We start from the raw sequence: 22,714 nt of genomic DNA, 5'->3' as shown, positions 1-22,714 counted from the left end.
TCCACTTGGTAGAAATACCATTCATAGGAACATTAGGAAGTGAGTCCACCAAATAAAGAGAGTAAAAAGTAACAAAAGCAAAAAGCAAAAGTCCACACCACCACTATATTCGCTCGCAAGCAGGCCTTGCAATTGCAATTTCCACGCAGGGCACAGCACACGGGGTATTTGGACATGCATTCTCAATTTGCTCCTTATTTTTATTTTTTCAGGGTACCTGGTATAGTACGTACATATTTGATCTGTGCAAATTCCCATTTCAAAGCTCTTGTATTCTAAGTCCTAACAAATTACATTTATGGAGGTACACAACTGTAAAGAGTAGCGTGAACATAATTTTTCATCAATTCATCAAAACAACACATTACTCAGTAACGAAAATTACAAATTACTCTGGATTGAAAATAGCTTTCTAGTTAATAGAGGTGACACATTAGACTCCCCTGCTCCTTGCACTTACACATCAGAATTGGAATTAACTTTTGTGGGTTTCACAAGAATACAAGATAAATGAAAATCGTAATCTTAATTATAAACAAATTCTTCCAAAGTATTAATTATAAACAAGATAAACATTTGCTGTCTTAATTATAAACAAATTATTAATTTCATCTTCAAAGTATTTCACCAATAAGTCTTCCAAAGTTTATTTTCTTATTTATATAGAATCAAATGCAAACAAGTAATGAAATCTGAAATTCAAATACTTTACTATAAAATGGGGTTGTACATACTGAGGATGGCTCCAGCCATACACATTAATTATCAGCAATCTTATTCTTTTCTTCGGCAACCTCATTATCTACAACTTGAAAGATACTATAAGGAGAGAAGATCTTAAAAGTTTACAGTATCAACTTTATTCAATCACTGGTAATCTCAACTCTATAATATGTTCCATCTCCTGACAAGGAATAATTTCTTCTCCTTTTGTCCCACTGCAACAAGGAAATTATGATTTAACACAAACAAATATTGCCAACTTTGTAACCGATACACTTGACAAACAAAAACAATTTGTAATGTTCCGACAAAACTCCAGATGCTTGACGAAATCAAACAACACATATAATATAATAATTCTTGTCAATCAGGCAAGAGCTTGCTCAGCTCGGTCCACGGCCTCCTATCATTCAGCCCACTCTAAATTTTAAAGAACAATGTTCTATGGTCCAGGGTGGGCAGATCAGCAGTTCTTCCTGTTACAATTTCAGAGAGCTTTTTCTGGGTCTTTTTATAGTTATTTGCATGGACAAAAGTGTACTCAACTTCTTAAAAAAATTATCAACAACTTATTCGTCGTGCACTCTGAAGGTAGTTACAATTTAATCAAATAGAATTGTCAAATTTAAAATAAGGGGCTAGCGGCGCAATTTGTAGTGCACTTGACCTCTAGGGGGGGGATAAAGCTTTCTGCGCTATCCTGATTCTCCATTCAATCCCTCAGTTTCTAATCCATTTTGAAATTCTTTTCACACAATTTCTTCAAGTGATAACATCCAAGAATTAAGGCATTATGGCAACTGAATGGTATAGGATGATAAGAAATATTTTACTATTTAGACATCAATACAAAAATTATCGATTTAGCATGCTAATTGCTAAATAACCTAAAAATGGCAGGAGATAATATCTGAAATATAACTACACTAAAAGAGTATGAAAGCTTTAAACTGGCAGAGGAAACTAAAAATATGAATTGTGATCACCAGTAATTTACAATGCCTGTTAAAGTGTCAATGAATCAAAAAGGATCATACATTCATACTGTGTTTATGACAATACTCCTACCGGTTGTTAATGGACTTGTTGCGCAATACTCTCTTTTAAAGTTTTGTTCAAAGCCCAACTTAATCCTAAAACAAGTAAATGAGTAAGCATTTACCACCAACTGGAGGGAAAACGGAAAGCATTTATGCGACCTAAGTTGGATCCATAAGCTACAACATATCATGCATATGATTTTCTTTCTTTTCTGAATGGCTAATTAGGACTGAACCAAACAAAAGAAAAACACAAAGACAATATTTAAATAGGACAGACACAGAAAGCTTAACTCGTCTTCAAAAGATAGAAGAGTGAAGAAAAGCATTTCATACCCTCAAATAACATATTATGAAAAAGGACAAATTGTAAGCAAATATGTGTTTAGATAGCCCAGGAGAAAACTACGTCAAGCACTAGGATACACAAAACAAGAGAAAGTATATACAGCAGAAAAGCATTAAACACAAGAAAAGTTTTTAGAGTAAGAAAAACATATCGGATCAGACATGTCACAATGCAGCTTTGTAACTGAATCACCTCTGCCGAGCTCGTCTGGAAATCCATACGCTACATATGTTTTGGACCCCAAGTCTGGCTTCAACAAATTTTCAGGAAATTTTGTGGCAGGATACAGAAAACCAGACTTCGGATAGGGTGTAATCACTGAATGGGAGAGCAGCAATAAACTCCGCACCAGGCCATGCAACCGATCTTCAAATGAACTGGATGAGGGCCATTTCTTAAGCTTCAACATTTCTGGCTACTGATTACTGTGCATACAGCCTTCTAGGTAGCCTGTGAAGAATTGACGAATATTAATTTCAACCTACAACACAATGAGAAAACAAAATGTAACCGCACAACTGACAAGCCCTTTTTGTAGGTGTAACTTTGCAAGTTAGGGAAACCGAATATAAGAAAATTTCTATGAGATTATCTACAGTTAAAATATCTCTACTGTAACCCATGTAGCAATTTCTGTTGACTTTGTTAAAACAATATGGAAAACAGAATAACCAAAAAACGTGCATGAACCCATCCAGTTTACTACTAGAGAGGAAGCTATAAACAAAAGCAATACACATTTTTTAACTACTGTTTTTCTTTTTCTTTTTTCGATTGGTACAGATTTAGATATTGTATACATATAATCAAAAGGAAATAGGATAAGAACCTTTACTAGAAGACTACACATTCATAATTTATCCTAGAACCTGTGTTCATAAGATGCAGCACGTTAGTGACTGAAGTTACTAGTAGCAGTACCTACTTAGTTGAAGTTAGGTCAAGGTCTCACAGTTTAATAATCTTAACCAAATTAGACAAAAAAAGTAGCCACAACCATTGATAGGTAAAAGATTGCAGGGTAACAAAAGTTAAGGAATACAAGATCTGTACCTCACACCAATCCAAGCAGTCAATAGCCTTAACACTACGGGTCTCCTCTTTGAAATTTCCTTTGGAACCTCTCTCTGAAAGCCCTCCACTTGACCATTGGTTCCCAACTAACACCAGATGTTTTTTCAAGTACACGTCTAACAATAATCGGTTCACCTCTCATCCAATGCATTTAAAAATGCTCGATTTCATCATTTCTCAGGTCAAAAACATTGGGGCAACACAAGTAGTTGTCTTTACTATCACTTTGGAAAGCTGCCCGCCTCACTCCAGGATTTTTAAAGACCTTCCTCACAAAAGGAATACATGAAGAATAGCCAATAGGGGAATCAACATTTTGGAACTGAGAGTTGCTAGTCAGTTTCTCAGCACTATTACGCAAGTTACTTGCCCAATTAGCCCTGAGGATGCGTCTCAATTCAAGAATCTTGGAACCACAACCACCACTCTTTTGGAGTACAACGAATGGAACAGTCGATGTTTGTTCTCCAGTCAGGAAACCAACCAACCACATCTGTTAGTGAACCTTCTGCTGATTGAGCTCCCTACCAGCCAGATCTTTTTCTTGATGCCGTAGTTGCACCCTTGCCATCCGTATCTTGACTACGAGCACGTTCAACATACTGTCTCTGAGAAGAATACGCTTCATTACCCCCACGCTGGCGGCATTCCCTTAGTTCCAGACAGCATATGAGACAGAGATCATATGGACAATCAGGATTGGGCCAGCTTCTATGGAAATTGAAAACGGATGTATTGCAATTATCACTGTCAAATTAAAGAAGGCAAGGAGATGGGAATAAGTCACGCCATTCTAATGAGGAACATAAGGTGCATTGGTTGTCTAATGAGTACTAGGTTATATAGATGTCCTTCCCACCCAGTTTGTTGTATTGATCATCTGTCTAATAAAATGAATCTACTTATCATAAAAAATGGCAAACTTTATGTTTTCTCTTTTCCTTTTTTGGTAAGCAAACAACAAAAACACATGTATACAGGATTTTCTACTGATCAAACCACAAAAATAGATCTAATCTATTTCCAACTAAGATGTAAATGACTCAGAGTTATATCACCATACAAGTAATCTTTCCAGTTCTAGAACTTGCCACGCATAGAAAAATGGATCTCATATAGCTTTAACATGACCCTGGTCCACTTGACATGTAAAATGACACCCCCCTCCACAACAACGGCACACCACAGACAAATCGAAAAAACAAAAAGTAAAGATAAAAAATAAAAATCAATTTCAGATGCAAGTAACAACAATATTTTGAAATACCAAAAAAACTACAAAAGAAAGAAAGAAGCAGCCAATACAAACATGAGGGTATTAGACAAAACCAATACTGACGTTCATCTTCATCAAGTTTAATCCTTCTTGATGTTCACTTCCGCTCAACCCTAAAATTTAAAGACAGCTATTTGAAACAAAAGTAGCAAAGAGAGAAAGCACCGATTTCAATTCTAATAGGCACATTTGAGATTCCGCTTCCACTTCTATCTCAGATTCCCGCTCCAAAACAACTTATCGGAGGAGAGGCAAAACTCCGTGGAGCAAGTAGAGGAGCCGCTGAAGTTTGACATTTGGATTGGGTTACATCTGGACTGTACAATAATATTATGTTGGTATTCTTCTAAAAGTATTACCATAAAGTAAAAAGTAACAGAAGCAAAAAGCAAAAGTCCACACCATCACTATATTCGCTCACAAGCAAGCCTTGCAATTGCAATTTCAATTTCAACACCACAAAGGACATGCATTTTCAATTTGCTTCATTTTTACAGGGTACCTCTAATACTCCATACAGAAACCAAAATTTTCAAATAAGCTCATTATATAATTATACACAAAATTATCATTTAGCCATATATTAAATTCAAAAAAAAAAAAGTATATGCACTTTTGAACTGTGCAAATTCCCATTTTGAAACTCTTGGTCTTCTATGTCCTAACAAATTACATTTAGGGAGTTACAACTGTAAAGAGTAGCACACACAATTTTTCATCAATGCATCAAAACAACACATTACACAGTTATGAAAATTACAAATTACCCTAGATTGAAAATGGATTTCTAGTTAATAGATGTCAGTAATTACTTAAAGATCAAATTACCAATTCTTGATGCAAGGATGGCAGTAACGTTTTGTGCAATTGGTACAAAAGACAACAACACGCTTGTCGTTTCGCTGACATTGGTGACACGTTAGACTGTCATCGCTGAGTTTTACCCTTACCAAAAGAAGTTCCAATACTATCGGTGGTGATTCTGCAATAAAAAATTCTAGAAATCAGTTCAACTGGAAAAAAACAAAACAATAAAATTCAAAATTTCAATCAATTGAAACCAAAACAAGCCCTGAATTTCTGATTCTCCACTTAAAATCAATATAAATCCGAATTTATATGTGGATCAATTGAACAACAACATCAGCATGACCTATTAATTCTTCCAGACCTTGATTTTATAATAGTAGGGAAAATTTCATTAGATCAGATTATGAAGAAGTTTAAAAAGAAAATTGAAAAGAATAAAAGCCTTAACTAACCTAATAATTGAGCTCTTGAAAGAGATGTTCAGGACATGGATAATCCCACCACTCTCTGCTTCCTCTGATTTCTTTGAGATCCCTCCACATGACCATTGGTTCCCAACTAACACCAGATGTTTTTTCAAGTACATGTATGTCTAACAATAATCGGTTCACCTCTCATCCAATGAATTTGAAATTGCTCAATTTCACCATTTCTCAGGTCAACAGCATTGGGGCAATACAAGTAGTTGTCCTTACTATCACTTCGGAATACAAACCTTCCCCACAAAATAATGAAGTTGCCCGCCTCACTTCAAGATTTTTAAAGACCTTCCCCACAAAAGGATGACATGAAGAACAGCCAATAGGGGAATCAACATTTGGGAAATGAGAGTTGCTAGTCAGTTTATCAGCACTCTTAAGCAAGTTACATGCCCAATTAGCCTTGAGGCTGCGTCTCAATTCAAGAATCTTGAAACCACAACCACCACTCTTTTGGAGGACAAGGAATGGAACAACCAACAGTTGTTCTTGACCAACCACATCTGTTAATGAACCTTCTGCTGATTGAGCTCCCTCCTAGTCAGATCTTTTTCTTGAGGCCCTAGTTGCACCCTTGCCATCCGTATCTTGAGTCTTGACCATGAGCTCGTTCAACATATTGTCTCTGAGAAGAATACACTTCATTACCCCCAGGCTAGCGGCCTTCCCTTAGTTCCAGATAGGGAAGCTTCTATGGAAATTGAAAATGGATGTATTGCAATTATCGTTGTTGAAGAAGGCAATGCGATGGGAATAAGTCACGCAATAGTAGTGAGGAATATTTCTAGGGAGTCAATATAGAGTAAATGGAAACATTTCTCGTAACACATAATGCAGGTATTTTACTAACCTCCACAGGAAGACGATTTGGGCGCTTTGGTTTGCCAACATCAAGGCAGGACATGTAAGCAGAATGAGACGGTTCAAATTTCCAGTGAAGGACTAAATACCAGACAGTGGTCTCAAGAGTTTCCTCTGAACTATCTCCCCTTTTAACTATCTGCATTTTTTAATGCTAATTTCAGCAGACTAAGGATAAATGTCGAAGCAAAAGTTCTTGAAAGTCTATGCATACAATGTACTGATAGAAGTGGTTAGTAAGAAAATTAATGAGACGACATTCTTTGCAGTACCAGTCCTACAGTTAGTTACATACTTAGGATGCTCCACAAAATGCTTCGATCAAACAGGATATGCATTATTGTGTACCACAAAAGACTCACAAATATAGTACCATAAACTTGTTTAGTTTGAAAAAATGTGTCTAAAACTCGTTTCATAGATCAATAGGTATTATAGATATATACTCAACCTAAACAATACAAATTAAATCAAATCCTCATTCAAACACATCTTCTTGTTCATAAATTAAGTTGTTGCGTTCTCTGCGTCCAGTTTGACTGTTGAACAAATCACATTGCGGACACACACATAGACACCATTGATTGACAGGAACAAATAATTGAGAGTATAGAAGTCGTTCTGAATTTTACCCTTACCAAAAGAAGTTCCAATACTATCGGTGATCGAAAACTCTAGAAATCAGTTCAACTGAAAAAACAAAACAATCAAATTCAAAATTCCAATCAATTGAAACCAAAACAAGACTAGAATTTCTGAATCTCCACGAAAAATCAATACAAATTCGAATTTATCTGTGGATAAATTGAACAACAAATTATTTAAAAATCTTTAAAAACGGCAACAAAAACAAAATCCTAAAAAGAAATCTTGAAACTACGTATGAACATGACACATACCTTGATCGAAAGGGTTTTCAGTGTAGATCATCATCATCATCGTCGTCAACTTTTTTGAAAGAGTTGAAAGAGATGTTGAGGACATGGATAATCTCCCCACTCGAGTGAATCCCACCACTCTCTTCTTCCATAAATTTCTTTGAGAGAATGTGGGGCTGATTGATATTCTCGGTTGAACAGAGGGAGCCTTTTCAATTCAGGACAATTGTATACTATAACTGTTTGAAGAGAGTCACAAACCATCACGCCCTTCCAAATGCTCTTCAGTTTCGGTAGATCGCCGATGTCCAATTTCTTCAACCTTGGGAGTGCGACAGTATAATCAATTCCTTCAACTAGTTCTTCTTTTTCTTCTACAATTAGCTCCTCCAATTGCTCACAATTCCAAAGAAAGATCTTTTTCAGGTTACAAAGCTGTTGAAGCAACCTAGACGGCAATAAAACTTTGATATTATTACAACAACAGATCTCCAAAGTCTTCAAACAAGGAAAAGCTCCGTGTGCTGGGACCTTCTCATATATCTTGCTTAGACTCTTACACTGACAAATAAACAACCTATCAATCCGTTGTAGGAAGACACCCTCTGGTACTATGAATTTGATTGAATCGCAGGAAATAATAATAACTTCTCTTAGGTCCGGCGAATCATTTAAGGGCAACCTTGTGATTTGGTTAAATTTTTTAACTTGAAGAAATTGAATCCGTTTCGGAAGTGAGAGGGCATTGCAAGGAATACCTTTTGAGTTGGACAAATATATGCCCTTTGAGTTGGACAAATATAGACTTCTCTCCTGATCGAAGTAAGCTTTTCTATCCAATTTTTCCACCCCAATATAGTACTTTTTTAACTTTTCAAAGTTTCCAAATTCACCGTAGGCAATGAAGTCTGACAACTCATGAAATTCGATATCAAGATTTTCCAATTGTGTCAAGCTCGAGAGTTCCTGCACAAAATCTCCCCCTCTTTCTTGCGCATACACATTTTCCGGTTTTATGCCCTGCAATTTTAACTCTTGAAGTAAGGAAAACTTAGATATCAATCCCGTGGGGATCATTTCTTTCAATTCATAATTGCCACTGAGATCAAGGCTTCTAAGGTTGACCAACATTTCCATGCCTCGAGGCAGTTCTTCTATGGCCGAACTTGTGAGTTTCAACACTCTCAGTGACTGAAGCTTGGATAGAGAAGGCACTCTAACTAATTTCCCACAATCAAGTAAGAGTAACCCACAAAGATTTACCAAATCAGAGACTGAATCTGGTAACGACTTAATATGAGTCCCGATAAATCGAGAACCGTGAGACTTTTCATGTGCATGAAGAAACCACTTACAACGTGTTTTAAGGCCTTGAGAAATGATGAATGAAATGATGAATGTCGAGAGTTTAGGGCATTTGAGAACCTTGAGAAATGATGAATGTCGAGAGTTTAGGGCATTTGGGAATAATTGAAATGTCTTTTATACGACTTTCCATAAACGAAACCCTCTCAAAATCTTCCGACCAAGCATCTTCATGTGGTATTTCTGTTGATGAAAGCCCAGTTCTGACCATGAATTTAGGTTTTGTTTTGGTGATGTAAAGAGCCATATCCCTAATCAAATCATGCATTTTAACACGGTCCCTATCTTGATCTTCATAATCACTATCTTCTTGAGAAGAAACTTCTTCTAGCATGCAACAACGCTTTAGTGTATTCAGAACAACATGGCCACGAAGCATTTCATCTTCTTTGCTAGAACCCTTGACTAACCCTTCCATAACCCAATACTCAATCAACTCACTAGTCTTGATTTCAAAATCTTCAGGATATAGTGCACAATACAAGAAACACTTCTGGTGATTCTCCTCCCTCAATCGATCGTAACTGAACTTCAAACGCTGAATGACATGTTCCTCTATGTCCATGTTCAAACTTGTAGACTTCTTCAGATCTGATAATGCAACTCGCCACTCACCAACATCTTTGCTTCTCATAGCTCGCCCAATTGTGATGATTGCAAGGGGCAAACCACAACACTCCGCAACAACTTCTTTTGCAATCTCTTCCACGTCGGGAACAAGCTCCTCACGGACATTTACCAAGAACAGTTCCCATGCTTCGTCCTCAGAAAGCTGCTCAACTTTGACATATTTCTGGCACAACATTCCTTCGCACACTTCCCTTGACCTGGTAGTCAATATTACCTTGCACCCATTGTCTTTTGTGGGTTCGGGAACTCCTAGCTCATGTAGATTAAATGGCTTCCATATGTCGTCTAGGATAAGCACAAACTTTCCCTTTCTATGCAATGCTCTGAGCAATGATGACGATCTACTATCTTCATCTTGTTCGTCAGAAAGATCCAAACCGAGTACTTTCGCAATCTGCTTTTGAAGTGTTTGAGCATCAACAGCTTTGGATACAGTGACCCACAAAACATTTTCAAAACGAATACGTTCTTGCACGAGCTGGTTACTGATTGTCTTCATAATGGTGGTTTTTCCCACGCCACCCATGCCGTAGACACCAATTTTCTCAAACTTATCACCTACTATACATTCCCAAACCATCTTGAGGTTCTCATCAGCAGTACTACCAATCAGTCTTGTAGTCGGCATCTCCATTCCCAAAAACGTCAAAGACTCTTCTGAGAATCGACTAGCCTTATCTAATAGATCAACCATCTCTTTAAAGAACTCCGAAATTTGTTCACCCAACTTCAGTCGTGAACGACAATTAGGCGAACAACAATTCGGTAAAACTCCACTTAGGCATCTCCTTCCCACGTTGGCTTCCTTATCCACATTATCCGCCTTATTTATAACATTCTTGGCATCACTTAACCAATTTTGTGCTTCACTTGTGCGCGTCTTTCCTTGTTGTACCTCTGCAATTTGCAATATTTCATTCACCTCATTAACTCTGGCAATCAGTTCTCCTTTTTTGTCTCTCAATGTCTGAATTTGGTCACTCAGACATATGACACCCAACTGATTAAGCGCACAAGTCAGTACGCTTCCAACAACTGATGCAGCAACTTCCATACCTGTCATTGCAACACATTGGTTGTCAATTAAAGTGATGAGACATGATAGAGCTACTCCAGTAGGATATATGTAAAATACATAACATTAAGTAAATAGAGAATATGTATAAAAAAAAAGTAACAAAGGTGAAGAATTAGTAGATAAACATACAAATGGAACGTAGGATAATATTTTTGGGAGATTAAAAAAAGAGTAATAATCGAGTGTATAATAACAACAACAAACAAGGAAGAAATTTTTTGTAATGAACTGACCTTATAATATAATAATTGATCAAGTGAGGTTAAGCTGAGTACTAGTCCAAGATCGACAAAGAAGTTATGGAAAACTCTCTCTGCTGTTTGTATATGACAATGGTGATGAAATGAAAAAAACCACAAATATCTTATCAGGTCTCCACTTTTCTTTCAAGTCTTCTTCCTTTGCGCGTGGTGGTGGGACTGGTAAGATAGTAAGATGTTGTTGACTTGCTTCATACGTAACTTCATTTGAATTTTCGATCATCCGATTTTCTGTTTTTGCCGACATAAAAAATGCAAATTTCATTACAAATGTCATCAGGGTGAATTCTTTATGAATGGTGTAAATATATACAATAATACATTCTTGTGGTTTTGTTCATCATTCAGTTCAAAATTGTACAATGTCTGGTCCGGAATTAACATCAGTTTAATTGTAAACTAAGTAGTAAAAAAAATAAATGAATGAGAACATAACTTGCAGTTAAAATCAAATTTTTGAAGCCTGAATAGGTAACTGACTAATCTGTACAGTATTTATGATTCTGTGTATTACAAAAATTTGTTTACATTTTATCAAAATCAAAACAACCCAAAACAATGACATTCACCTCTCACTAAGACATTTTCTCACCATGGGTGCTTTGTAACAGAGATGTAGAAGCACCCAATTATATGCAATAAGCATTTCATATCCAATCAGCGAAGGTCTCAGTCGCTCAGCCAGCTGAAGAATCTGACGAGCCAAATAACTTCACTTCCACAATAGGCCTCTTGAGAATTGCAAAGCAATATCAATGGTACATATATGCACCACTTTTCACTGATAGCTTCAGTTTTAGTTTACCCTTCAATTCTTTCTAAAGCCGCTTGGACAGATTGGAGAAGTTTCCTTGCTCTGGGGTGGTCAAGCGGTTACAAGATCTACTGTAAATTCATCCCTAACGTTCTTTCGACTCTGTAAGCAAGGATAACTCAAAATCACGCTTTTGCTACATTTCAAAAAATGGCAGGCTCCCTGGACTCTCCTCCTCCAAAAGATGCCTTACAGGTGTTTATGCAGGATATTGGTTCAGAATGTACTCAATTTGTTCTCCACTGATCTCTTTCTTATCCAGGAGGACCTGCAAATGGATTATTTTCAGTAACTCAAAGTTGGCTGACACCAGTGCAAAACAATGTCAACGAGATTGACGCTTCAGGTCCTGTCTAGGCGCAAAAAGATAAATTGGAATTTAAAAAAGATATAGACCAAACCAATTCAGTAACTGGAGGGAATTTACACTTATATGGCTACACCCATATCATGCAATCAAAAGTATTTGACCCAGGACTACATCTTTCTTTACTTTCCTAGCTCAGCTAGTTTGTCTAGTTACTACGACTAGTACAAATGGCCCCAACTTGAGAATTTTATTCATCGGAATATTTGTTTAATTCTGAATGTGTACCACATACTAAATATACCTACTATACCTTTTTTTTTTTGGAGTTGGCTACAGTTGGCAAACAAACATTCCAGTTTCACAACAACATACAACAATTATTTTGTTTTTGTTATTCTTAGTTCAATTATTTGAGGGGAGAAAAGGAGTTTCCAAGGAATTGATGAATTTTCGTTAGTGCAACCAAGAGTACGGCCTATGGTTTCCTACTTTCCTTGCAGAACATTGTACCGAGCGGTGGTGACAATAACTATGATGACGGAAATGATGAAGTTGTTGATGAAGATGTAGGCTAAAATGATGATTAAAATCTTGTATAATACATAATTTTATCATCCTTGCATATGATTACTTTAAATAAACACAATACTCACCCACATATTTAAGATGCTTTATCATCCTCAAACCTAGAGTTCCTTCTTTGAATATGAACATGAAAATACCACAGGTACACACCTTAATTGTTTTGAGAAGAGTTGCATGATGTCTCCACTGCAAAGAAACTGTTCTTTCGTACATGTCACAGATTAGCTCTTCAGTTCTCTGAGCAACCTCATCATCCAAATTAAAGTTGATCGGGGGTTCTATAAGATCATAGTCATCATAAAGTGATCCTTCAAAGTCCAGACTTGGTCCCACAAACCTAACCCTTTACCTCCAAGGAGGTGGTTCTCCATGTATGGTCATTGATTTCTCCATACTCCATCTGATGGAAGAAAATAATGAAACAGTAAGTACGAAATATCTAAAAGTTACCGTGATTCTTGGTCAAGGCACCAAAGAAGAAACCCCACATTGTCAAAATTTTACGAGCAAGCCAAGACACATCCCATGGTAGCTAACAGATGCTCTAGACATGTCTAGTCCATAAATAACCTCTTCAGCAGCCCTACCGCCAAGTAACACATAATACACATACTGATGATCATTATCAACGCACGGAAGAGAATACCAATCTCAAGAAATAGTAGAATAAGTGACTATACCTGAAGCCGGTGCAACAACTGAGGTCGACACTCAAATCTATAAGACTCGTCGTCAAGACGATGAAATACAGTTTGCGAGAGACTCTGCATGCATCAGTTAACAAACATTTTTGTTAGAGAGAGTAACTGAATGGTTGGACCTACTTCGAAATACATGACATACAAGTCGATGAATTAATTAGCTTAACATTTTGTACTATTTGTAGTGAATTATTGACTAATTATCTTAAATAAATGGCTAATGGACCCCGGATGTACTGTATTATATTAGCATAAGCTATTACCATTATTATACATAACTCACCATTGTATGAATAAGTTAGGTCCAGATGGAGGTAAGACAGTGCCTCCATTATGAACAAAAAATAAAAGTATGATGGAATTCCAATTAAACAATGTGTTAGAACCTGGCCACGAGGAATGATTGAGATGCGTTCGCAGGATTCCACCTTAGTGTCCTCATAGCGCTTCAGTAAATAAGATGTCATTGCAGTTCCAACCTCAGTAGTTGCTCTACGACACTGCCCTTGATGACCCAACTCAATCCCTACACGCTTTGGTCCCACAGTTAAGCAGTCAACAACATCATCTACGTCTGACTGAAGGATAGAACCATGCCCTCTCCGACTCCGAACTGCCACCAATGCAGCCTCTTGGAGTAGCTGCGCCAGTTTTGTTCCTGTCCACCCTGATTAGCCAAAATGTTAGTTTTGTTTCAAATAGGCACTTCACCACTGAAATGGATATTACTGCATTAACTGTGACCTTCTATGAAGGACAGAGTGCTGAACCAAAGCATGAGATATATAGCTATCAAACTTAAATTTAACAATGTACCAAATTGAAGGACATAAATACTGTATGCTAAACTATACTGATCAAAGGAGATGTAAATACAACGTATAGTCGGTACAGATATAAACCTATAGAGAATCTATTCACAAAGCACAGACGTACAGTGATTGAAGCTAATGTATTCTCGTTAAAAGAGCTATGGCTTGTGGCATTGTCCCTCTTCGTCAAAGCTTAAGTTTAAGATCATGAATATCAGAGGAAGCATTGGGATATAATATAGGTCATAGGTGGGTGCTAGACGTGCAACTACACAAGGTAGAAATCATGGATATCAAAGCTTTCTTTTCTGATTGATTTATGGGAAAACTAACCACTTAGCTGGCACTATGCAGGACCAGTACAGAAAAAAAAAATAGCTGGAGTTGGATTTCTATTTTCTTAATTATGGGCTTTGTGATCACAAAGATGGGTCAAAATTTCATGTTGAAATGTGCAGATCATTAATGAAATTTAGGTCAAAAATCAAGTTACATGAATGATTCCTTCTGATAAATTGATGTATGTATTTGTAATAGAGAATAACTAAATTATTTAGTGTATACAATTTTCACTGAAATTCCACAATATCTTCTATGACAATGTTTATTCCATTTTATATTTTTAACTAAATTGAATCTCAGAGGAACTAGATTTTTGCTAATAACTTTGTCTAGAGCTAGGCATTTTACATTGTACACACTACGCAAGTTCAGATCATGCTTTAACAATTAGTAATGATCAAGGACAAATCCTTTCATCTGAGAATGAACATTACATAATAAGCAGCATGCAACCAATTGGGAACATTTCCAGATAAAACTGTTTTACCTGGTAAGTTCTGCGCATAACTGGACAAGTCCACTGTCGGTGACATTTTCACTTTATGAGCATGAACTTTTAAGATGGCTAATCTTCCAATAGCGCCAGGAGAATGGATTCTTATCTACAACGTAATTAAATCTATGACCAATGTGAGACTTAAATATATGACTAACAAGAGTTTTCTCCAGTCTTCAGCAAAGACAAATTACTCTCAAATGAAGTTCACGTGGACAATCTAAACAAATACCACTTATATCAGTCATAGAGACAAACCTTACGATCAAATCGGCCATGTCTGTTGAGAAGTGCAGGATCTAACAATCCATACGATTGGTCGCACCTAAGAATATAACACCTTTACCAGTATCAAACCCATCCAATTCTATAAGGAGCTGGTTCAGAGTAGTTTTCCCTCTCCTGTGTAGCAGCATTGTAGAGGTCAGTCGTGGATTCACTAGATAATCCCTGGCGCCTGATCAAGCATTAAAAAACAGAATATTACGGATTGAATAAAACTCCACTTAGGCAACTGTTTGGTACTTGGGCTTCGGTTAACACCACATCCACCTCGGATATAACACCATTGGCTTTATTCAACCAGTTTTCTACCAAACTGGTGCGTGTCTTTCCTTCCCCCTCCACAATCAACAATTTTGCTTTGACATATATCGCTACAAATGGTAGTCAACAAAAAATAAAACACAAACTTTCTAGTTGCTATTTAAAACTATGCTCTCTGAAACTAATGGGGGCACGCAGAAAGCAACAAAAACAAATTTCTGCTTCTTCGTATCATTGTAAGAAATTGATAAACTTTTGTTGTCCCCCAGATAAAGAATAAATGGTATGATGAGGCTAAACACGGACAGAATCAGCACTCATCTTGTTGTGTTTCTACAGAGAAAACAACAGATGCTGAGGCGGAAGACCCGTGGAAAGAAAACTGCACATATAACAAAAGTAAAATGGTTCACATCAAGGGCAAACACTTTAAGATGAGCTCAGACAAAAACTATATACAATCAACTATATGAATCAACACAGGCAAGTACCATACGAACAAGAATAGGAGAAAAGAAGACATGCAATTAAACGTTCTAGGCATGTTACACAGACACAACATGAACACAATTCGGTTTAAAAATGGTGTTCCCGAAACTGACAAGTATTCCATTTTGAAGTGTATATACGTAATGGGCATTCTCGTCATAAATAGTATCAGATTACCAGCTTGAAATGCATAACATCAGCAAAAAAAAACGAAAGATGCCCAAAGAGCGTTAACAACTAGTTCTAGCATAGGGGATATAGAAGCCAACAATTTCTCAAAAGTAAACCTAGATGTTTATGTATAGGCAGCTAGAGGACGTATAAAGAAAACCTAAATCCAACTGAGATGGATTTCTAGAAACTTAGAAAGTATTATTTCACATTATTTATTCAGTTAAATTCATTAAGATTCGTTCTATCTTTTTCTTTCTTTTTTTTTTTTTGTTTTTTCCTGGTACCACAGTAAAGCTACATTAGAGTTGAAGATACAAGAAAAACATCTAATTAATTGTGTAAATAACAACTACTTCCTCTCTAAGAATTATGTTTCTTTTCTGAGAACTGAAAGCTCGAGCAAAGTTCACTAGTTACTCGGCACTTGAAAGTTAACATCCAATATTCCTGACCTACATCTACTTACATATTTAGTTCTAAGTACATTTCTAAGCAAAATCATCTGAGATTTTATGACCAACTGATCAGATGTCAAGTATGCACTTTTTCTTCATCTGCTTAAAAATCCAGAAGTGTCAACGAGTTGAAGATAGTTTTATTTTCCCAAAGCGTTTGAAGGCTCAAATGTGTTACCTTCTGTTACCTGCACAGTGCACACGTATTTCACGTTTACTACATACCTATTCAAAGGGTAGTTCCTAGTTAGTATTATTACCCAAATCCCGTTTGAAATGTTGTAACATTCAACCCCAGAAATCTGTTTAAATCAGTTAGAACCTCCTCCAGAAGTAACTCGCTGGTACCTTTTCACAGTTTTTTTAATTTTTTCTTCAATATCTGAAATATTTTCGTTATCATTTAATCCCTTTTACTTATTTAGTTATCACACACATTTGGGTGTCTAACCTTACAAGAAAACGTTTTCTTCTGTCCACCATCCAGAAGTCTTTTTGAAATAGACAGACTCTAAAGGGAAAAGATACATAAAGGCTGAGATTCAAAAGGTGGATTTCTCCTTGGTGTGCCCGACAAAACAACAAGCAATGAAACCAAAAACGGATAAAGCAGCTAAACTATAAGACAAGTAAGCCTCCCCAGACCATACAAGGGGTCGCCGAAGGCTCCTACTTTATCGAATAAGGTGTAACTACTTACTGAAGATGGAGATTCATTTTCCCACTCTACAGCATAGTAAGAGTAGGTAACATGAGTATGGATGACAAAGGCAAAAGAGAAAAAGTGCAAAATGTGATAAAAAAAAAAGTAATATGCATCTGACGAAGACAAAGATATTTGTGCTGCTTTTGTTGATTATTCGATATCTAAGTTTCACAATCCAATAACCATTTATCTACAAATTGGTTCTTGACAATTGTTTTCGAAAGGCTTAAGCTGAGGAATACCAATCAACAGATCAAATTATAAATGTATGTGTATAACATATTTTATTGTTTCAATGTTATAAATATGTGTAGTGTAAAGCATGCTCCACGTCCCAACCGCACTCCAACATGTTGCTAAATTTGTTTGCAGTAGTAAAAGTGGCAGCAAGTGTCCTACGCATAGGCAACTGCTATAGTCTCTTTGTGTGTGTACGGGAGTAGGTGTGAGTGCATGGATATGGACTTAGACAAAATGTAGAGGGATGACCAAGAAGAAGTGATCTGGAGTACAGAAGGCAAAACACCAAAGGCAAGGACAAAGAGTTAAAGGGAAACAGTGAAATCTTAGTTGGAAAATGAGTGTCTGAAGGAGCTATTTTGCCTATTTATACCTTCCCAAAGGCATCACATATAGTACATTGATAACAGAGCATCCGCTTTAGAGACAGCTGGCAAGGTCACAAAACCGCTCTTGATCGCATGGGTCACTATCTAAATATTCCCTTCAATGAAGATTCTTTCCTGACACCGCGTGTTGCCGTGATAGGGCATGTGTGCGTGATCGCGGGTTCTAGAGCTATACAGGCGTTCATGGCCCTCCAAACAACAAAACACTTCATACTTTTTCACCCTTCATTTCATCCAACTAGAATGCCAGATGGCTAGCCCCTACTCGGCAGCGTGGCAGGATATGTTTTTCATATCTACAGTGTGTGTGCAATTGATAACCAGTTATTAGCATGATACAAGAACAGGACAGTAATCCTCCTACTGAATATAAACCTGATGACTCTATTCACAAAAGTCATCATACCAACTACCCCATTCAGTTCTGAAAGCTACACTGTTCTTCATCGTAACTAAATACTTTATACTTCTTCACTCCTCCATTTCGTCCAGCTATATCTTGGATATTATCTACAGTGTGTGTCCTCAACATTTGATAACCAGTTATTAGCATGATAGAAGAAGAATTAATACTAACCTTCCTACTGAATATGAACCTGAAGACTCCTATCCAGAAAGTCCATCACCATACAAGGTACTCAATTCAGTTCTGAAAAGTGAAAACTGCCATGTACTACATGGCAATGAAATCCCGGATTAGATGTGTTTTCTATATTATTTTTCAGATTCACAAAATCGCTAAAATAAAATCCATGAGGGATTCCTCCTCAACCGAATATCTTCCCATATATGAATCTTATATCTTTGACAACTATGAATCTGTATCATTATTTTTGGAGAATGACATGACAATGAAATTAGCACTATCAATCTGTCAATTTGATCTCCACCTAACCTGTTCAGAGCTGCCACTTCCTAGTTCCCACTCCAAAAATATTAACAGATCCTTTGGCGCACCAAAACAACTGTGTACAAGCAGTGTTTGTACTGACAATTCAAAAGTGAAGCAAGTATATCAAATCATAAGACATATATTCCATAGGAAACCACATGTATTGCATAGGAACCGCGGAAGACAAAAGCAGGTAATTATACTGAACTTCTCTAAGAAGAGATTGATTTTTCACATTCTAAAAGCGTTCAGTTTGAGCTCCTTGAGTGTATACTAAGGCTCCAGGAGCACAAATATTTGTAGTTAAATCACGAAAGAGTAAAGGAATTACCTGTCGGACTTCTTACGGGTGCTGTTTCTAGACAACGAGGAGTGAAATGCATTTACGACTGCTTAAATAACAAAGGTTCAAACATCCACCAAGAAAATTTGTTCACAAGCGCTCTAAGACATGATGCAATTCTGGAACACGGCGCCGGAACAAAGGTTCTAGGCAGAAAGATGGTACCCCTCTCTTCCACCTTTTCGCATCATACATCTCATTCCATGCCTGTACTATTTCATCGATTTTGAACCCCAACCCTGTAAAAAGTAGAAGACGTTCAGCATTTTACTCCACTTTTATGTGATAGAAGAAATCTATTCTAATTAACAAAAGTTGTCTGTAGAATATGATATGTTACCTTCAACTGCAGTTTGATTGGCACAGTGATTCTTTATCATAACAGCTATGTCTGTGGGAGAAGCTCCAGCAAGTTCAAATTTTTCAACTGCAACCTCAAGACATTCTTCCCAACTTGGTAGCCCTAACTTGAATTCAACAACAGAACGCTCATAAAGAATAGTACCCCATAGTAGGTTGACCTGAGATCTCATGTTTGCAGCTTGCTCTGCAGCTTCCTCTGCTGTCATATCTTTAGATAGACCATCCAACCCCATCTTTTGCATCTGGTTACTAAGATTATCTGGTGTATTGAGTTCATTTAAACGCTGTTCTTCCATCTCCTCCCACATTTGCATGCCCTTTTCCATATTATCCTCGGCATTGTTAAAAAGTTGAAGAACTTCGGTGGAAGGAAATGTCTCCAAATCAAACTTGTTCGCAATTGCATAATACCATGAAAGCCTTGCTTGCTCAAACTGCTGTTGCCCCAAAGCAAGAAAAGCTTCATAGAAGTCAGGTTTGGTTTTCAGAGCTTCTTCATATCTCATTCCAGCTTTCATAAATTCTTTCTGAGCCAGCTCATAAGCATCTTTAATTTGTGCAAGTACGATTTCTCTTGAAGCATCTTCTGTGAAGAAAACCTTCTTCCTCACCTTGGACATGTGAACATTTCCCCAGTTAAACAAGGCTAGAGCTGCCATTTCTTGGAACTTTTCTGCTGCAATCTCAAAAAGATTTTGTGCTTCTTCACAGGTTACCGTGTCCTCCATAGCTTCCGAGTAGAGTTTCATCCCAAGCTCGTGAAGATCCAAGTATGCATCAGAATTGAAGCCAACATGATTCTTGAAGACCCGAGCAAATTGGATAATCCAATCATCAATACAAAATGATCCTTTTTCTGCGCTCTTGCCCTTTCCTGCATTACCATTCTCAAGGATGTTATTTCCATTCATCCCACGCATCTTCCCCCTGCCTTCCTTCTGTACTCCCTCAGCTAATGGTTGGCCAGGATTAGCATCTACAATGTATAACTTGAGAGAACCCTGTGGTTCAATAGACGACTCAGCCCATCTCAGCTCTTCAGTGGATGCTATTGTTATGAAGTCACCTTCTTTATCTTTGTATTTTATAAAAAAAGCCTTTAAGCTCGAATATCTATTTTGAACTGTCTCAACCAGCTGTTCAACCCTACAATGGACTGGTAGCTGAGCCCATCTTATATCCTCCCCAAACACCAATTTCACAGACGCTGTGGCTTCTTCTTCCTTGACTCCATTGAGATTATCTTCAACCTTAGTAAGATTCTCTTCTATAACCAACTTACCCTTGTTCTCCTCCACAACCACCTTATCCTCAACTTTCCTATCCTCGACAACTTTGCTGCTCCTCTTCCTTCTCATCTTCTCTTTTATTGGTTTGCTCGGGTGCGTCACACAAGGAATTTCAGTGTACTCTGCAGCCAGAGTGAATCCATTATCGTCAATATTAATACCTTTCTTCTCGAGTGCATTTTTAACCCTTTCTTTAATCTCCAGTGCAGTGAGATTATTCGGCTCTAAGCTGAGGACCGAATCAACATCTCTAAAGGCCAGATCCAACCTATTCAAAGCTTCATAACATTTAGCCCTCTTCAAGAGAGCTTTACTGTACTTCGGTTGGACTTCCAAAGCCATATTACATTCATTTATCGCCATAGGATACTCACCAAGACCCATCTGCATATAGCAAGCAGCCATATTACTCCGCAAATACGCGACATCTACGTGGCTTCTCGGAAGCAACTTAATAGCTTTCTCATACTTTAACATGGCACCTTCATGATCTCTCTTCTGAAAGAACTTGTTTCCTTCTTCCTTCAACTCTTGAGCCATTTTAATAAACATTGCAGTATCCTCATCCAACGATTTCGGACTCATACTTTTTGAACTCCCATCGTTCGACTTGTCTGATAAAGTTCTCTTCTTCTTCCCACTTGGCTTTCCCATTGCAAATCCAAAATTCGTCTCTTGTCTTCCAAGACCGAGCTTCTTTATCTTCTAATCAAATCAAAAACCATGCAACCTCCACTCTCTCCAATTCAACAAAATTACACACACAAAAAAAACAAATTTCACCAATTTTTTTGTTTTTTTCCACAACTACAAACAAAGTGAAATGCAAACAAACAAACCCAATTACAACAAACAAGCTCCAAAATTTAAAGTAGAGAAACAAAAGCTCATTTCCCAATCAAAACATGCAAACTTTTTCACACGAACATTTCCCAATCAAATGAACCTTAAAAACTTATCTGGACGATTTTTTTTTTTTTTTTTTTTTTTTTTTTTGCTATTCCAGCTGCAAAGATAGAAACTTTATGAATTTGTGAACCAAAAACAACTAATTTTTATGCTTTTTTGGAATTTTTGGTAAGGTTTTTTTTTTCCCCCGAACAACACAAAGCTGGCCAAAAAAATAATAATAATAATCTATTACATATATATTCGGTGGGACCCGGCTGTTCCGTGAGTTCCAAGTTTTTTTGGGGGACGTTTGATAAGGTGCCTCTCTTGTTTTTTAAGGAGAATAGGTGGGTTTGTTTTTGGTTTCTTATTGGCTGGGTATATTCATATTTTTTCACTTTTGTGGTAATCTATTATAATAAAACACAATGGCAGGACAAAGAGAGGCCAGGATCGTCTTGGGATCTGAGTTTGATGTGCATGGGGATCTGAAGAGAGACACGTGTATGACTTAGAACGTTTTGAAACCGTTTCTAATTCTCAAAGGCATTTAAAAAGATTTATTTAATGAATTAAATGTTGTAAATTCAATGCATGCATGCATTATCAAAATTTTCAATTACTACAAAAAAAAATTATTGCTCTTCTTTCCCATTTGGCTCTTTCTTATTTATTGCATTTAAAACAAAGTTAACAACTAATTTATTAGTTTTATTTCTCAAATATATACATTCTAAACACTAACTAACAAATCTATTTTGAATGGGCTTGGGCTTCAACCACACTACACTCTAGCACGATAAATTAAATTGAGAGAGTGAACGATCCAACTTCATCTTCCAGTAATATCATAGTCTAGCGCTCCCACCTTTCAAGCTCTCAAAGAAACAAAGAAACGGCAGGAGTCAATTTCACAACGACTCATTTCTCATCGACGACTAATTTCACAATGACTGATTTCACAGATACTGTAACTCCCCTTCCCAAATAACCAATACTGATTGCTATTAAAACAGCCATGATTTTTCCCTTAAGTTGCTCCTCTACTCTCAGT

The 22,714-nt window shown here is 37.0% G+C and overlaps 2 protein-coding genes across 13 annotated transcripts; both read right to left on the bottom strand.

Moving 5' to 3' along the window:
• Positions 1 to 686: 686 nt before the first annotated feature.
• On the bottom strand, positions 687 to 21,890 carry LOC147495315 (protein PHOX1-like). Of its 12 annotated transcripts, none has more exons than XM_086563950.1 (10): positions 10,797 to 10,949; positions 8,916 to 10,541; positions 7,512 to 8,860; positions 7,251 to 7,302; positions 6,602 to 6,751; positions 5,725 to 6,442; positions 5,291 to 5,444; positions 3,166 to 3,933; positions 2,305 to 2,593; positions 687 to 938 (listed from the first exon to the last, which is right to left on the bottom strand). In XM_086563950.1, the coding sequence occupies exons 2-3, from the start codon at positions 10,537 to 10,539 to the stop codon at positions 7,557 to 7,559; spliced, it is 2,928 nt and encodes a 975-aa protein (XP_086420076.1). In that variant the 5' UTR covers positions 10,540 to 10,541; positions 10,797 to 10,949; the 3' UTR covers positions 687 to 938; positions 2,305 to 2,593; positions 3,166 to 3,933; positions 5,291 to 5,444; positions 5,725 to 6,442; positions 6,602 to 6,751; positions 7,251 to 7,302; positions 7,512 to 7,556. The 12 variants fall into 12 exon arrangements, with proteins under 12 accessions (XP_086420076.1, XP_086420071.1, XP_086420072.1 ...); XM_086563945.1 differs by having other exon boundaries at positions 2,305 to 2,562; XM_086563946.1 differs by lacking the exon at positions 687 to 938 and adding an exon at positions 4,628 to 4,779 and having other exon boundaries at positions 2,080 to 2,562.
• Positions 11,260 to 15,135, bottom strand: LOC147495316 (putative inactive ATP-dependent zinc metalloprotease FTSHI 1, chloroplastic). Its single transcript, XM_086563958.1, has 6 exons — positions 14,875 to 15,135; positions 13,620 to 13,900; positions 13,213 to 13,296; positions 13,021 to 13,115; positions 12,683 to 12,932; positions 11,260 to 11,905 (listed from the first exon to the last, which is right to left on the bottom strand). Exons 1-4 carry the CDS (start codon positions 14,918 to 14,920, stop codon positions 13,107 to 13,109), a joined length of 420 nt encoding a protein of 139 aa, XP_086420084.1. The 5' UTR covers positions 14,921 to 15,135; the 3' UTR covers positions 11,260 to 11,905; positions 12,683 to 12,932; positions 13,021 to 13,106.
• Positions 21,891 to 22,714: the final 824 nt, after the last annotated feature.

Source organism: Coptis chinensis, chromosome 6, assembly GCF_015680905.1.
Source record: "Coptis chinensis isolate HL-2020 chromosome 6, ASM1568090v1, whole genome shotgun sequence".
Taxonomy (NCBI): domain Eukaryota; kingdom Viridiplantae; phylum Streptophyta; class Magnoliopsida; order Ranunculales; family Ranunculaceae; genus Coptis; species Coptis chinensis.
Note: the sequence above shows the minus strand (reverse complement) of the source record. Positions and strands in the feature narration are given on the sequence as shown.